Below are 15,932 nucleotides of genomic sequence, written 5' to 3'. Positions count from 1 at the left end.
TGGGATTGAGTCTCTCATCAGGCTCCCTGCTAGAGCAGGTCTACTTCTCCCTCTCCCATGCCTTCTGCTTGTATTCCCTCTCTTACTCTCTATCTCTCTCTCTGTCAAATAAATAAATGAAATCTTAGGGGCGCTTGCGTGGCTCAGTGGGGTTAGGCCTTTGCGTTCAGCTCAGGTCACGATCCGAGGGTTCTGGGATCGAGCCCCACATCGGGCTCTCTGCTCAGTGGGGAGCCTACTTCCCCCCCCCCCCGCTTCCCTCTCTGCCTGCTTGTGATCTCTATCTGTCAAATAAATAAAATCTTTAAATAAATAAATAAATAAATAAAATCCTAAAAAAAGAAAATTAAAATTCCCTGGGGTTATTTTTTGGAATTATCTTCTATTCAACCAAGGAAATCATTTAAATCATCAATTTTCCAACAATTCCTCCAAGAGTTGAAAAAGGTGCTCTGGGTGTTTATGTTAGCAAATGTGGTAATAGCATGTCACAATATTTTGTTTTAATCAATGAATAAAATAAGTTCTAAAACAGATCTCTGTAAAACAGAACATTCTGATATGCTTTGAAAGCATACCTGACAATTAATGCTTATGATTTTGTCATCCAGAAGATTTATCACTCAGTGAAAACAAAGAGATGCCATGGAGGTTTTGAACATTATTTGATTCTAAGTCATTTTTTTTCGTGTGTCATGTTTTTCAAAAACTTTTAATAGAAATTTTTTTTAAAGCAGCTTTAGGTTTACAGCAGAAAGTAGAGAGTTCCCATATAAGGTGTGTGTGTGTGTGTGTGTGTGTGCGTATTTTAAGATTTTTAAATTTATTTCACAGACAGAGATCACGAATAGGCAGAGATGCAGGCAGAGAGAGAGAAAGGGGCAACAGGTTCCCTGCTGAGCAGAGTTCCCAATGCCAGGCTTGATCCCAGGACCCTGAGATCATGACCTTAGCCAAAGGCAGAGGCTTAACCCACAGAGCCACCCAGGCACCCCAATACAGGGTATATTTTTAAACTGAAATTCATTGGCATATTATGGTCTCCTGCCTGTTTTTCTAAATAAAGTTTTATTGGAACAGTCACTCTCATTGGTTATGTATGGTTTTGGCTGTTTTTGCACAACAATAATAGAGTTGAATCTTTACAAGAGAAATCATAGAGCCCACAAGGCCTAAAAATATTTACTTACTATCTGATCTTTTATAGGAAAAGTTTGCTGATCCTTCCTTTAGATGATTTTAACTGTTACTATAGAATATTTTATCACTATAGAATATTTAATCAAGCTATTTCAGTAGCACTAAAGTCTGTTATTTAAACCAGCAGTTTATATTCACTGTAAGTGTTTATATTCTGAATAATTGTCAGAACAATCTGAAAGTCCCATTTAGGGGCACCTGGGTGGCTGGTTAAGCCTCTGCCTTCAGCTCAGGTCATGATCCCAGGATCTCTGTTCAGCAGGGAGCCTGCTTCTCCCCTTCCCCCACTGCCTCTCTGCCTACTTGTGATCTCTGTCTGTCAAATAAATAAATAAAAGCTTAAAAAAAAAAAAAAGAAAAAAAAAGTCCCATTTATACCTAACAATGTTTCTTAAATAAGAACTATATATCCAGGACACCTGGATATATAGTGGCTCGGTGGGTTAACCCTCTGCCTTTGGTCATGATCCCAGGGTCCTGGGACTGAGACCCGCATTGGGCTCTCTGCTTGTCAGGGAGCCTGCTTCCTCCTCATTCTCTGCCTGCCTCTCCACCTACTTGTGATCTCTGTCTGTCAAATAAATAAAATAAAGTAAAATCTCAAAACAAAACTATATATCCTTTTATTCCAGACAGGTTCAGTCAGAATATATTCAAAAGTAAATTCCAAAGATAGCTTTACCTCTACTCTGGCTAAAGTAACAATCCTACTATAAAATTGTCAAAATAAGAATTAACAGAATTGTCAAATGTGGCATTTCTGTCAAAATGACAAACAAAGGCACTAACAAGTATAGGTACTTGGGGGAAACATACTATAATCCTAGATTTCCACAAATATGATTTCAGGGTTTAGCCTTGAAATTTCCAAATAACAACTGCCTACAATGTATTGCTTTAAACACCTGAAAAAGAAAATGGTATCTCTATACTCATTAAGAAGTGGGACAACAAGTATACAAATATTTTAACTGACTTATTCACATGCACACTCAGTGAAATACTCACTTCCTGAATCCTAGCCAATAACATATTCCGGATAGTCATTAAAACTAAGGACAAACAAACAAAATTGAGAAGGAACGCCTGTTTCTCAATAATACTGTGGAGCTGTCAACAGATTTTTTTTTTTTAACCACAAAATGATATTCCTGAAAGCTTGATTTTCTTTTTGCTTTCCTCTAGCACCATCACCTCAAAAGCGAGTGTCAAAGGTTTTGTTAATGAGCCTATGACTTTCACTCCTTTGTCTCTTTAGATTTTATAAAAGAAAGAACAGTTTAGGTAATAGCTACCTAAGAATACAGAATTACCAAGTATGGTATTTTGTATAAATCTCAATTTTAAATTTTAAAATGAAAAAAAAACATCAAATGAAGTATAACCTAAGTTCTTAGGTGATCTTCTTTTAGTAATAATCTAAAACATATTGTTCTTAAGTACATGAATACTTTAATGTATAAAAAGGTAGTTGAAAGGTACTCTCATAAGTAGTTTAAATAGTCTTCCTAAAACATTAGCAAAGCTTCTCAGTATATAGTAACACATAGCTCCAAATTAAGAGTTCAAATAGAGTCTAGGAAAATAAATTGTGTCTTCTCCTAGAACTAAAGATTTTACTGAATTAACTGGCTTTCCTTAGCAAATTAGTAACATAAGCACAGCAAGAATATTTAAATTAACAAAAGGAAATAGCTACTCCAACTCCAAATATTCAACTATAGGGTAAAACCTCATTAATTTAGCCAAATTATCTTAGTCATGTGAAAAGTGAAGTGTATTTGAGAATAGACTCAAACAAGATCAAAATTTTTTTTAATTAAAAAAATTAAAAATAGGGTGCCTGGGTAGCTCAGATGGTTAAGCATATGCCTTCGGCTCAGGTCGTGATCCTGGGGTCCTGGGATCGAGTCCCACATCTGGGCTCCCTGCTCCTTGGGAAGTCTGCTTCTCCTTCTGCCTCTCTCTCTCTCCCTCTCCACGAATAAATAAATAAAATCTTTTTAAAAATTAAAAATAAATTAAAAAAATCTTCCATGTAAAGTATTAATAAAATCTTAAACAAGAATGCAAAACATCTGGGACGCCTGGGTGGCCCAGTTGGTTGGACGACTGTCTTCGGCTCAGGTCATGATCCTGGAGTCCCGGGATCAAGTCCCGCATCGGACTCCCAGCTCCATGGGGAGTCTACTTCTCTCTCTGACCTTCTGCTCGTACATGCTCTCTCTCACTGTCTCTCTCTCAAGTAAATAAATAAAAATCTTAAAAAAAAAAAAAAAGAATGCAAAACTTCTTAAAAGTGATGTGCCAAGATTTTGATACCTATGATTTTGATATTCTGAGGCGGGTAGAGAAATGCAGGAGACCCGGTTGTAACTAAGAAATTAGCAGTTTATATAGATAATGCTAAGTACAAAAATGACCGAAGAATATTATTAAATATTTAACTGGAATACCAATAAAAAGTCAGAAATACACAGTTAGAATTATAACACCTCTATAAGTTGGAGAGTTACTTGAGAAGATTAAAAAATCAAGTATTTGCCAATCTTTGCTCTTTAGGAAAGTCACAAAAATTTTTTTAATATATTGAACTAACTGTCATCCAGTTTGCATGTTACCCTTAATCCACAACAATCCTATGGAGATTTCATAACCTTCATTCAAAGAATAAACTATCGCACTGAAAAGTTAATTTGCTCAAAGTAGCAAAGCTATGATGTGAACTGAGATTGAACTCCAAAGCCAATTACCCTCTCCATTATGTCAGTATTTACAGATTTTATAGCAGAACACTTTCAACACAAGTCTTATTTAAAACATCATCTGAAATATACTTTAAATGAGGAACTGACACAACTTTGTGACCAATGAAAAGTGGAGGATGAGGGGGTGTCTGGGTGGCTCAGTAGGTTAAGCATCATCCAACTCCTGATTTTGGCTCAGTTCATGATCTCATGGGTCATGAGATCGAGTGTGATGGGATCCGTGTTCAGGGAGGAGTCTGCTTGAAGATTCTCTCTCTCTCACGAATAAATAAATAAATCTTAAAAAAAAATGAAAAGAAAAAGAAAGAAAGAAAAGCGGAGGACAACAGGGAAAGAATAACTGAGGTTAACTCTAAGACTCAGGAGATTCTAAAAATTAAGATTCATATAATACATATAAATGAGAAATTTGGTAAGGGAAGTTAAGTTTGTAGAAGGAAATGATGTCTGCTTTAGAACTATGAGGTTTAGTTTGACATTAAAACAAAGCTGAGTTGAAACTTAGGAGGCAACCATTTTTAATCTGTATATGAATTATTTGATTCTTGTGTTGCAATCTATTTCTGCATTACTTATGGAAAAGTGGACCAACTCCATAATACAATTTCCTCTTGTTCAAATTTCACTAATTATAAAAAAATTTATTTAAAAAAAAATTTTACTTTAAGTAATCTTTACACCCAAACATGGGGCTCAAACTCTTGACGTCAAGATCAAGAGTTACACGCTTTATGGACGAGCCAGCCAGGTGCTCTTCTAATTTTAAATATACACTAAATCATATAGCATTCATGATTTTTTAAGTCAAAATTGTAAAGAAATTATTTTTTAAAATATTAGAAGTATTAATGGGAATCAAAGGGAAGAAATATAACCTCTTTCAAATAAAGACTAAAAAACTTAAGGATCCTTTCAACATGCCTTAATTCTGGCTCCAGCAAATTACACATCATCTTTATATTCTAACTTTTTATATGTATCATTCATTTATTATTTATCATTTATTATTAATTAAAAATAATTCATTTATTATTAAGAATAATATACTTAAAAATACCAAAATTCAGGTTTTTTAGTAAATCACCCTGCTTCTTATCAGTATTCCAAGTCAGGAAAAATTTATAAGAGATAATCTTCAACTTAGAAAAGTCAATTTGAAACACATTCAACATCAATCTTTACCATTACTTTAGACCCTACCCTCAGAGTAATACCAAGGCATATTTAAAACTATTTAAAACCGGGGCGCCTGGGTGGCTAGTGGGTTAAAGCCTCTGCCTTCGGCTCAGGTCATGGTTCCAGAGTCCTGGCACCGAACCACGCACCGGGCTCTCTGCTCGCAGGGAGCCTGCTTCCCTTCCTCTCTCTCTGCCTGCCTCTCTGCCTACTTGTGATCTCTGTCTGCCAAATAAATAAATAAAATCTTTAAAAAAAAAAAAAAAAAAAGATTTTCTCCCTCTCACTCTGCCCCTCCCCCTCTAAAAAAATAAATAAAAGTAAAACCATCAGAAACTGCAGATACATTCACATATATTAGATTTTCAAGGATGTCCTATTTTACATGCAATTTCAAGAGTTTCAGAGTAATGAAAAATGTTACAATGGACTTACATTTAAGAAGTTCAGAAAGCCTAGCTACTGAAAAATCTACCCCAAGAATAACTGACAACGAAACTTGTGCATTAGTTGCTTGAAAAGGTGGTGGGAATAGGGTGAGGCAAGGGACCAATGTGAAGGCTACTGAGGTAATCCAGACGAGAGGAAGGTTGCTTGAACTAGAGTAATGGTAGTAGAGACAGAAGTTACTAATTAATGAAAATATCAAAGAATGTATTTAATAAACTATGACTGGAAAGGCAAGCTCATTCACTCCAGCTCATTTACATCCAGAAGTTGGAAGTGTCAGATAATTCAGAGGACATGGGATAAAGTATAGGGAGCTAAAAATGGACAGAGTTTGTATAAAGAACAACTGGTACCAGATCCTCGGGATTTGTTCTAAGGAATCAAGAAGGCTATTTCTGCTTCTCTGACTTTATCACTTGTTCTTCCAACCTGCTTTGTTCTAGACCTATTGTCCAACAGATGTGCTGGCATCTTGATATTTAACCAAATATCCCAAGTAATAGCTTAAGTTCTGGAGTGGGTGATAATCTTATAATCTTAAATTGGGCAAGTTATTTAAACTTTATGCACCTCAGTTTTGTATATATGTAAAATAGGAACTATATTTACCTAAGGATTTTTGTGATGGGATTGAGAAAATTAAAAAGAAATGCGTATAATGCATGTCATAAAAATAACTGTGTACTATTAGTTTTCAAAGCTCTATGATTGTTGGTACCACCTATGCTCAAATGTCCTTTATCTGGGACTCAACATAGACAAGGCTATGGGAAAGTTACCCACTCAGACCAAGGAAAGAGGAGAAAATGAACCCAACATTAAAGATTTCTTTTTTAATTTATTTATTTGACAGAGAGAGATACAGCAAGAGAGGGAACATAAGCAGAGGGAGTGGGAGAGGGGGAAGCAGGCTTCCCATGGAGCAGAAAGCCCAATGAGGGGCTCAATCCCAGGACCCTGGGATCATGACCTGAGCAGAAGGCAGACACTTAACAACTGAGCCACCCAGGCGCCCCATGAACCCAACATTAATAGGACAAGCTATTACCTACAGAACAAATCTACTACAGCCACCAGCATTATTCATACTGTCATCAGCCTGTATCCATTTACTTTATCTCACAAATCCAGAGATACTATACCAATCCTAATGCTTCAGAGATTGAAAATCAAAGCCTCATAAGTGTTATTTGCATCTATTGTGTAAACAAAACACCTCCGTGTGAAGTTATTATTCTCTTCTTACAAGATCTATATTAAAAAAAAAAAAAAAGTGGGCAGAGGCTAAAGTGGAATCTTTGGCTCACCATCTGTTTTTCCACTTTTATGAGGAATAAACACACTTGGAAAGCCTCGAAAGAGCTTTGTGCCTACATAAAGAAAAGGGAAATGAGAGAAAATTGAGTGATTGCAATGTTCTTACAAGTCAGGAAGTTTAAGAAAAAAGAAAGATGGGGCCTGGGTGGCTTAGTCGGTTAAGCACCTGCCATTGGCTCAGGTCATGCTCCCAGAGTCCTGAGATCAAGGCCCACTACAGGATCCCTGCTCAGTGGGAAGTCTGCTTCTCCTTTTCCCTCTGCACTTCCCCTGCTTGTGCTTGCACTCTCTTTCTCTATGTCAAATAAATAAAATCTTAAAAAAAAAAAAAAAATTAAAAGGAAAAAAAAGTAAAACCAAGTCCGAAGCAAGAAGAGGGTATGGGAAAAGCTGTCAAAGAAGGAGGGAGAACTAGAGCAAAAATTCATTGCTTGGCAAGACATTTACCTCCATGGTGCCTTAATCAGCAAGTGGTAATGAGAGAGATGATGTCCATTTGCACTTCTCTGAATTTTCTGGTAATGGCTTTTGCTCATTTTGCTATTGGGTTGCTCATCTCTTCTAATTTATAAGGGCTCCTTAGAAATGAAGAAATTAACAAATGCACACATCATCTGGTAAATAGTTCCCTCGGCCTATAGTGTGTTTTGGTTTAGTTCCTGGTGGGGTGTTTTGGGGGGAAAAGGAGGAGTAATTTTGTTTTATTTTTTAACCTTCAGCTTTTATTTATTAATTTTTTTTTAGAAAGCGCATGTATGGGGGGTGCGGTGCAGAGAGAGAGAGGAAGAGAATCTTTTTTTTTTTTAATAAATATTTTATTTATTTATTTGATAGAGAGAGATCACAAGCAGGCAGAGAGGTAGGCAGAGAGAGAGGGAAGAAGCAGGCTCCCTGCCGAGCAGAGAGCCCGATGCGGGGCTCGATCCCAGGACCCTGAGATCATGACCTGAGCCCAAGGCAGAGGCTTTAACCCACTGAGCCACCCAGGCGCCCCAGAGAGGAAGAGAATCTTGAGCAGACTCCACACTCAGCTCTGAGCTTGATCTCATGACTCCAGGTTCATGACTTGAGCTGAAGTCAAGAGTTAGAGCTCAACTCACTGAGCCACCCAGGTGCCCCTCAGCTTTTTCATTTTTTATAGCATCAAATATATCAATCCTTATTTTTCATTTTCTAGGTTTAATGTCTGGAGAAACCAGCTTAATAAAAAGAGAAAAAAAAAATCTTACTTCAGAATCCTGGCATTCCTCCCTTGACTTGGGAGTAGGAGATGGTCTCAGCTTCTATTAAGCAAAGAAAACCGGGAAGAATTGCCTACCCAAAATGGCTATGTAGGAGATGTGCTTCCAGCATCCTAATTCAGAACAGTACTTTCATTCTTCTACTAAAATGCTACATAGTGATTAGATACGTAATCATTAGTTATTACAAAACTATCTGTCCTCAATCACAATATATTTAAGTTTACTGAAGTACTTTTCAGTGTTTGAGTCTCAAAACCTATAAAATTCTTTCTAAAAGAAAACATATGTATAGGCTCCTGGGTGGCTGCCTTTAGCTCAGGTCATGATCCCAGGGTCCTGGGCTAGAGCCCTACACCAGGTTCCCTGCTTAAGAGAGCCTGCTTCTCCTTCTCTCTGCCTCTCCCCTCCACTCATGTGCTCTCTCCCTTGCTCTGCTCTCCCTTTCAAATAAATAAATAAAACCATTAAAAGAAAAAGAAAAGAAAAGTGTGACAAAGTAGGGATTCCCTCTATTACTAAAGTAATATGCGGTACCTAGGTGGCTCAGTCTGGGGAGCGTTTGACTCTTGGTTTTGGCTCAGGTCATGATCCCAGTGTCCTAGGACTGAGCCCTGTGCCAGGTTCCCTGCTCAACGAGGAGTCTGCTTGAGATTCTCTCTTCCCGTTCCCCCTGCCCTACCCCAGCTTGCTCTCTGTCTCTCTCAAATGAATAAAGAAAAAATCACTTTAAAAAAAGTACTACTTTTCTTTAAAAATTTTTATGTATTTATTTAGAGGTTTTTGAGTTTTTTTCTTTATTCATTTGAGAAAGTACAGGAGTAGGATCACAAGCAGTGGGGAGGGTCAGAGGAAGAAAGAGAAGACTCCTCCTGGGCAGACAGCCCCATGGAAGAGGGGCAGTGCTTGATATCAGGATGACCTGAGCTGAAGGCAGACGCTTAACCATCTGAGCCACCCGGGTGCTCCTTAAGATTTTATTTTATTTTATTTTATTTAAGATTTTATTTATTTATTTGACAGACAGAGATCACAAGTAGGCAGAGAGGCAGGCAGAGAGAGGAGGAAGCAGGCTCCCTGCTGAGCAGAGAGCCCGATGTGGGGCTCGATCCCAGGACCCTGAGATCATGACCTGAGCCAAAGGCAGAGGCTTTAACCCACTGAGCCACCCAGGCGCCCCTTAAGATTTTATTTTTAAGTGATCTCTATACCTTATGTGGGGCTTGAACTCACAACTCCAAGATCAAGAGTTGTATTACCGACCGACTGAGCCAGTCAGGCACCCTTAAACACTTCTAAATAAATGGGTCACAACCTCAAATATACCTATAGATGGCATTGTTTTCAAAAGATAAAATGAAAGACTAAAGAAAAACTATTAAAAAAAAACAAGTATAGTGTGAAGTAAAGAAGCAAAATGGAATTTATTCCAAAGCATAATTTTAGGTAAATTTCCCTGCTGTCAGTGAAACAGAATTAGAAATTTGAGCTTGAATTAAATTTAATGAATAAATTAAAATTCATTTACTTTATAGAGAGCGTGCCTGAGCAAGGGGCAAAGGGGAGAGGGAGAGAGAGAATCCACAGGCAGACTCTCTGCTAAGGGTGGAGCTCAAAAATGCAGGCCCTCAATCACAGTGCCCTAAAATCATGACCACAACCACGGGTCAACAGCTCAGTTGACTGAGTCACTCACGTCCCCCTACTTCTCTTAACATGACCTTTTCTCTCTATCTTCTTTGTCCCATTCCTTCCATTACTTCAGAAAATGAGATTGCTGTTCCTTCCCTCTGAAGTGAACTTGTAAGGAGTCATTTTATCCTAACTTTTAGCAACCTTGTCCTCACACCTGTCCTTTTTCAGCAAAAATCTTTCCTATTCCAATAGCTCCTTGATGCTTTTGCACTTGACAATGATAACTGACTGCTTTATTACAGTCTCTCTCTCCAAGACTACTATCACGACACTGTCCTACTTCCAGTTCTCCATGATATCTTAAATTATGCCTACACTAGTTTCTTTTACACTCTCTCACCCTTAATGCTTAGCATGCCCTTTTCCACAGCAAGTTTAATCTTTGTTCCTCTGTTTTTCTATATCTACTGAAGAGGGCATGGGAAATTTCAGGGTGGGATTACAGGAAGGAATTAAGCTGGCAATTTGTTGTTCACCACATATATTGGGGTGGAAAAAAGTTGAGAATTATTGTTCACCTCTCCTTAAGGAGTATTCATTTATTCTCATACTTACGGCAAGTAAGCTACCATACTAACACCTATGCAATAATTCCCCTGTTCAGTTTTCCTCTATAATTTGACCTCTTCCCAGAGACCCACTCCATGCTTTCAGAGGCATAAGGATATTTATATTATCATGTCCCCCATCAGACATTTCCAACTTGACACAACCAAACTTTGACATCTCCCACCTAAAACAAATTCTCTATCTTCTGAATTACCCAATCAATCCAGATTAGAAAAGATGGGGTTGTCTCCTTCATTTCCTATGTCCGTTAATGATTAGTTCATCATTTAGGCTGCAACATTATCAAAGAGAAGGGGCAGAAAATTCCCCATCCAAAAAGGTTATCCTTATCCATTCTTCCTGCTATACAATCTTACCCTTAGTCTAATCTCCAACAAGACCACTTTTATCACCTTATTCCTCTGTCCAGTAATTTTTAATAGTTCCCTATTATCAGCTAAATATAAAGTGTAAACAGCACCAGCAATGGGTCTTCTGAAATCTGACAGCTACTTTTATAATGTATTTATTATTTTTCTTTACTGTAGTATTTCTCAGACCTTCTAGTGTCAGGACCATTACAGCCTAAAAATTCCAAAGAACTTTTGTCTATGTTTGTTCTATCTCCTCATACTTACCATACTAGAAATGAAAAAGGAGAAAAGTTTTAAACAGAAGAATACATAAGCACACATTCCAGTCAGAGGAATGATGTCACCACACATCACAGAACCTGGAAAACTCCACTGACACTTGTGAAAGAATGAGAATGAAAAGACAAATTACATCTTAGTATTATTATGAAAACAGATCTGACATCTAGCCCCCCTGGCTCACTTAGAAAACACCACTTTATCAGACCTTTATCTGTCTCCCTATTGATGCTTACTGACGAGTAACATTTGTGTGTAGCCATAGCCTGGAGGCAGAAAGAAGGCTAAAAGCCACAGATTTATAAAATATCCTCTAAATTAATTAGCATGCCTGCTCTTTAACAGTCTAACCCAACCAATCAATTTTATGTTCTGCCACTGCCATTTCCTTCCCCTCTTCCTCTGCACTCCCCATCAAGGCTGGAATCAGGAAAGAGAACAAATTTTTTTCTACTTCACCATCTTTTTTTTTTTTTTTTTTCTACTTCACCATCTTTGAAGACACTATTCCCCCTGCCTGAAAGGCCTTCTTACTCATCCTTTAGACCCAGTTCCTAGGTTACCTCTTCTATAAAGCTTCCGCTTGACACATCCCATCCCATTACTCTTTTCTCTGTAATTCCAAAGCATAGTTAGAACTTAGCACATTGCATTGTAATTATTTATATGTCTGTCTCCCCACTAATAGCAAGCTACAGAACGGCAGACTTACATCTTGTTTTTGTATTTCTAGTACCTCACCCATAATGGGAACTCAAATGTTTGATTATTCCATCAGGCCACGTCTTTGAAAAAGACAATTAAATGCTCATCTATCTCCCAAAATTCCAGACCAGGGGAAGGAGATCCTCCCAACTTCTGCAGTACTGTATGGAAACTAAGAGAAGAGAAAAGCCCAAAGGAAACTGTTATTCCTTCCTAAAAACAAAACAAAACAAAACAAAACCTGGGGATTTTGGCCCATATATCAAGTCTAACCAGACTCTAACCCTTTAGGGCCTTCATCAAGTGGCTCTTCACCTTTTCAATCTTATTTATGATTCACCAGTATGAACTTACCACTTCTGTCATTCAAACACACACACACACACACACTCTCTCTCTCTCTATCCATTCTATTTTCATCCCTTTTGTTTACAACCTTCCCTCTCCCAGGATTCCATTTCCCTATTCTTTTAAATTCTACTTTTCCTTAAAAGCTTAGTTCAAGACCACAAATTCCATGAAGCTCTCCGGGAATATGCCAAAACAAAGAAAACTTCCCTTTTGGAATTTCTAGTACATTTCCATCTGTTTTCTATAACCTAAAAGTTTGTATTTATATAAACATATTTATACTTATATGCACTTACAGTGTTTTGTCCTGCACTGTCCTTTAATAATTTCAAGTAAGTCGATGATGTAACCCCAAATGGCTCAACAGCTCTTCAAAAGTAGGAAGAGCCTCCAACAAACACTGGAGTGCCCTTACGTACCGGATACGTCTAAGGTTTCTAATCTTATTTCTCTTGCATCAGCCCTTGCTAGTAACAGGAAAATGAAGGCACGTAATAAATACTATTCCCTTAACTTGATTTTCTTCCTAACTGGTCAGAATAATCCAGGTTTTTTTCTTCTTCTAGGAAACATTTTATCAACAGATATAATTACAATTTGGAAATAAAATGGGTGCTATAAGACGCTTCTTCTCAACACCCTAAAACTGCAAGCTTGGGTAAGACACTTCAGTTATACATAAACTCATTGAGTCCTTGATATAATTAAGTTTTGAAGACCCCTTCCTTTTTTGTTGTTGTTGTTGCTCCTTTACCTTGAATATGTCTTTCCTTATTTTACTCATTATAGTTTTAGTTCCCTTAACATATTCTGATGCGAGGTTACTAGCAATAATGCCAAACTACTTAAGCAGAGCCAAAGTAAAAATCAAGCATAAGATGAAAACAATCTTTGAAAACCAAGAAGTTATGGTAATTGGGCTCAGACCAATGCTTTCCCTTAAATGGAATTTGTCAAAGAGGCCACATCTTCCCTGCCACCATTTCCTTAGTATCCACAACGAAATGTCACAAGTATTAGTTAGAAAATCGACTAAACATAACCATCAAAACTTCCTTCTTGATAACACGAACTGATGGTAACTTCTGAAGATAATTTTCCCCAATTCCTCACTCTTTTGCATATTGGACAAGGTCAGTAAGAAGGAAACGTAGAAAAATATAGTTTAAAAAATAATCCTAGGATTTAGGATGTTCTAAGTCCTAGCTGTTTTTAAGAGTTCAGGCTGAACTCTTATTTAAACACTAGAGAGACCTGGGGCTGCTGGCAATCTTTACGAAATAACATAGAAGAATATTCTTTGGACAAAAGGAGTCCCATAAAGAATTTCAAGGAACAGAATACTGGTGAATGAGCAAAGAAAAGAGGAAGCTGTCAGCTGACACGCAGCAGATTCTTCACCCCGTTTCCCCCTCCCCAAAAGCGGTAGGAAATAAGAAAGCTGCAGAATGTACCTTCCAGGCCAGAAGCAAAACATTGAGGATGGCCAGCAAAGGGCAGGGTCCATTCTCATTCTGAGTGATGATGGGTGTGTTCTCTTCCTTCCACTGGATCCACTTGATGTGATAGACAGACTGTCCCGGGAAGCGTTCCTTGGAGGCCGCCAGTACCTGAGCTTCCTCCCCCTCCTCCTCCTCTTCGCGGCACAGAGGCACTGCCCCAGGCAACACCGCCGCGCCCGCGCCGGCGCCCTCTTCCTCCTCCTCCTCCTCCCCGGGGACCCTGTTCTCGGCTCCCTCCTCACTATTAAACTCAGAGCTGCTGGGGAAAGAATGCAGGTTAGAGAACGACTCCAGGGAGTCCAGGCTCGGCGATTCCCCAGGAGGGCTCGGGTCGCTGCAACTGCTGCTGAGGCCGCCGGCGCTGCTGGGCTCTTCGGACCCGGCGGCCGCCAACTCTGCCCCGCAGGTGCCGGCGGGATCCGGGCGGGGGCCGGCGTCTCCGGCCGGACCCGATCCATGGTCCGCTCCGGCCTCGGCTGTCTCCGGGGAGGCGGTCACCTTGTACTGCCCTCTCGGAGGCGTCTTCTGGGCAGCAGGATTCTCCAAATCATTCTCCTTTAAGTCCAAGCCCGGGCAAGAGCTGCAGGGTCCAGGAACCTGAGGAGAGCTGGCTGGAGAAACCGAGTCCAAAAGGCTCCTCCCGGCGGCCGCCGCCCCCTGCCCATTCCCGCCGCTGTTCTCCGTCGCCCATACTCCAGGACCATCCCCAGAGGCGAGCCTGGTCTCCGGTTGCCCTTCCGGCGGAGAACCTGTCCCTAGCGCTGGCTCGGCGGCCACCCTGTGTTCTAGCGGCTGCAGGCTCCCGGGGCCGCTCTCCATACCCAGCCGCCAGCCCCTTGCTCTAAGGAGACCGCGGCGGGTTCTCTTCAGCCAGCGCCTCGGACGCCATGACAGCGGCTCTGGCAGCAACAGCGCCCTTGCGCGGCCTCGGCCAGGCACGTCACGGGGAGGGCACCGCGCGCGCGCGCGCGCCACCACACAATCCGCTGGCTCGGGCGGGCCTGCGCGCGGCCGGTGAAGTCGAACGGCGCAGAGGCCCCCACGGGGCTCCGCCCCTCCTGCGCGCCCGCCTGCGGGAGCTCGGGCTGGGAAGGCGGGGGGCGTGGCGGGCGTGGCTAGGAGGGCGTGACCAGAAGGAAAACATCCTCTCACTCTGTGGCCGGAAGTGGAACTGTGGGGCATCCCGATCGCGCGCGGCTTCTGTAAAGGCGAGGCGGACGGCGTCCAGGTTGTTGTGACCCTTCAGACCTGGGTTGTGTGTTGCCCAGTTAGGGCTCAAGCGTGGGGAGTTGGCAGTGTCTGTGTTATTTGGAAAAGAGCTCGTCCCCGAAGAGCTCAGATTTGTTTCCTCGGCTTGTAATAGGGAAAATTGAAGGATTTTTTTTTTTTTTTTACGAGATGCAGATTTTTAAAGGCTGGAATCTACTCGAGGTGTTTGGATTACTACACCGCATAAATCCCAGTCTCCCAGGGTTTTGGCTCAGAAAAACTGGGCTCCCCACCAGCTACTGGTGAAACCGTTCGCCCTACTCGAGGCGTCAGTGCGGTTGTGGATATTGGCCTGCACAGCAAGGAAAAAAAAAAAAAAGGAGGTGATTTGGGCCAGTAATAATAAATTAGCTTGTGCCTGAATTAGCCAAGTCTTTGCGGTTTTGTTAACTTGGCCTCACTTTGGATACAGTGGGAAGTGCCTGTTCTCGAAAGAGTTTTCTAATTTGAATTGAGTCGTCTTAAAGTCACACAATTTTCCGAGACGACGGAGTAGCCTGACGTTTTTTTTGGTGACAAAATGGGATTCGGATCCTATTCTGACATGTTCTAGACAAGGAGCGCGCCCCCACCCCCATTCCGCCGCTTATTTTTTTAGTCTTTCATCATTATTTTTTAGGCTCAAGAGATAGAACAGTTGACAAGTGGCTTATTACCTGACACCTAATGGAATGGTATTTATTTCTTTTAGAGAAGGTAGACAAAATTACAAACTAGTTTCATTCACTCATGTAACACATTTCAGGACAAAGTACATTCCTGGGTAATGTGGCATTGGGGATGCTAAGGTGATTAAGACAAAGGGTTTATATCTTCGTTGGGTTTACTGTCTAGTAATTTTTTTTTCTTATTGCATTATTTTTAATACTTGCTTGAGAGTATGGTTTCCTGAAAATACAGAAGATGGAGCTTCTTCCACCTTTTTGCATTAACACAATATTGTGATATTTATCCAACTCCTGGAAAAGAGGAAATTTTTAAAAGATAATAGCATCTTCAGAATGTTGAATTTGGAAGTTTTATGTGTTTTTGGTCTCTATATCAATTTATAAGCAA

At 40.2% G+C, this 15,932-nt stretch overlaps 1 protein-coding gene across 5 annotated transcripts in view; it reads right to left on the bottom strand.

The window, feature by feature from the left end:
- The window catches only part of MINDY2 (MINDY lysine 48 deubiquitinase 2), a 70,710-nt gene extending 56,133 nt beyond the window's left edge, over nucleotides 1-14,577 (bottom strand). For 2 of the 5 annotated variants that reach the window (XM_059180631.1, XM_059180632.1), the window contains exon 1: nucleotides 13,560-14,577. In XM_059180631.1, the coding sequence (XP_059036614.1) occupies nucleotides 13,560-14,426 (867 nt within the window). In that variant the 5' untranslated portion in view covers nucleotides 14,427-14,577. The remainder of the gene's footprint in view (nucleotides 1-13,559) is intronic. The other 3 variants (XM_059180630.1, XM_059180628.1, XM_059180627.1) reach the window with 2 other exon arrangements.
- Between the last annotated feature and the right edge of the window lie 1,355 nt (nucleotides 14,578-15,932).

Source organism: Mustela lutreola, chromosome 7 (assembly GCF_030435805.1).
Source record: "Mustela lutreola isolate mMusLut2 chromosome 7, mMusLut2.pri, whole genome shotgun sequence".
Lineage (NCBI taxonomy): Eukaryota > Metazoa > Chordata > Mammalia > Carnivora > Mustelidae > Mustela > Mustela lutreola.
Note: the sequence above shows the minus strand (reverse complement) of the source record. Positions and strands in the feature narration are given on the sequence as shown.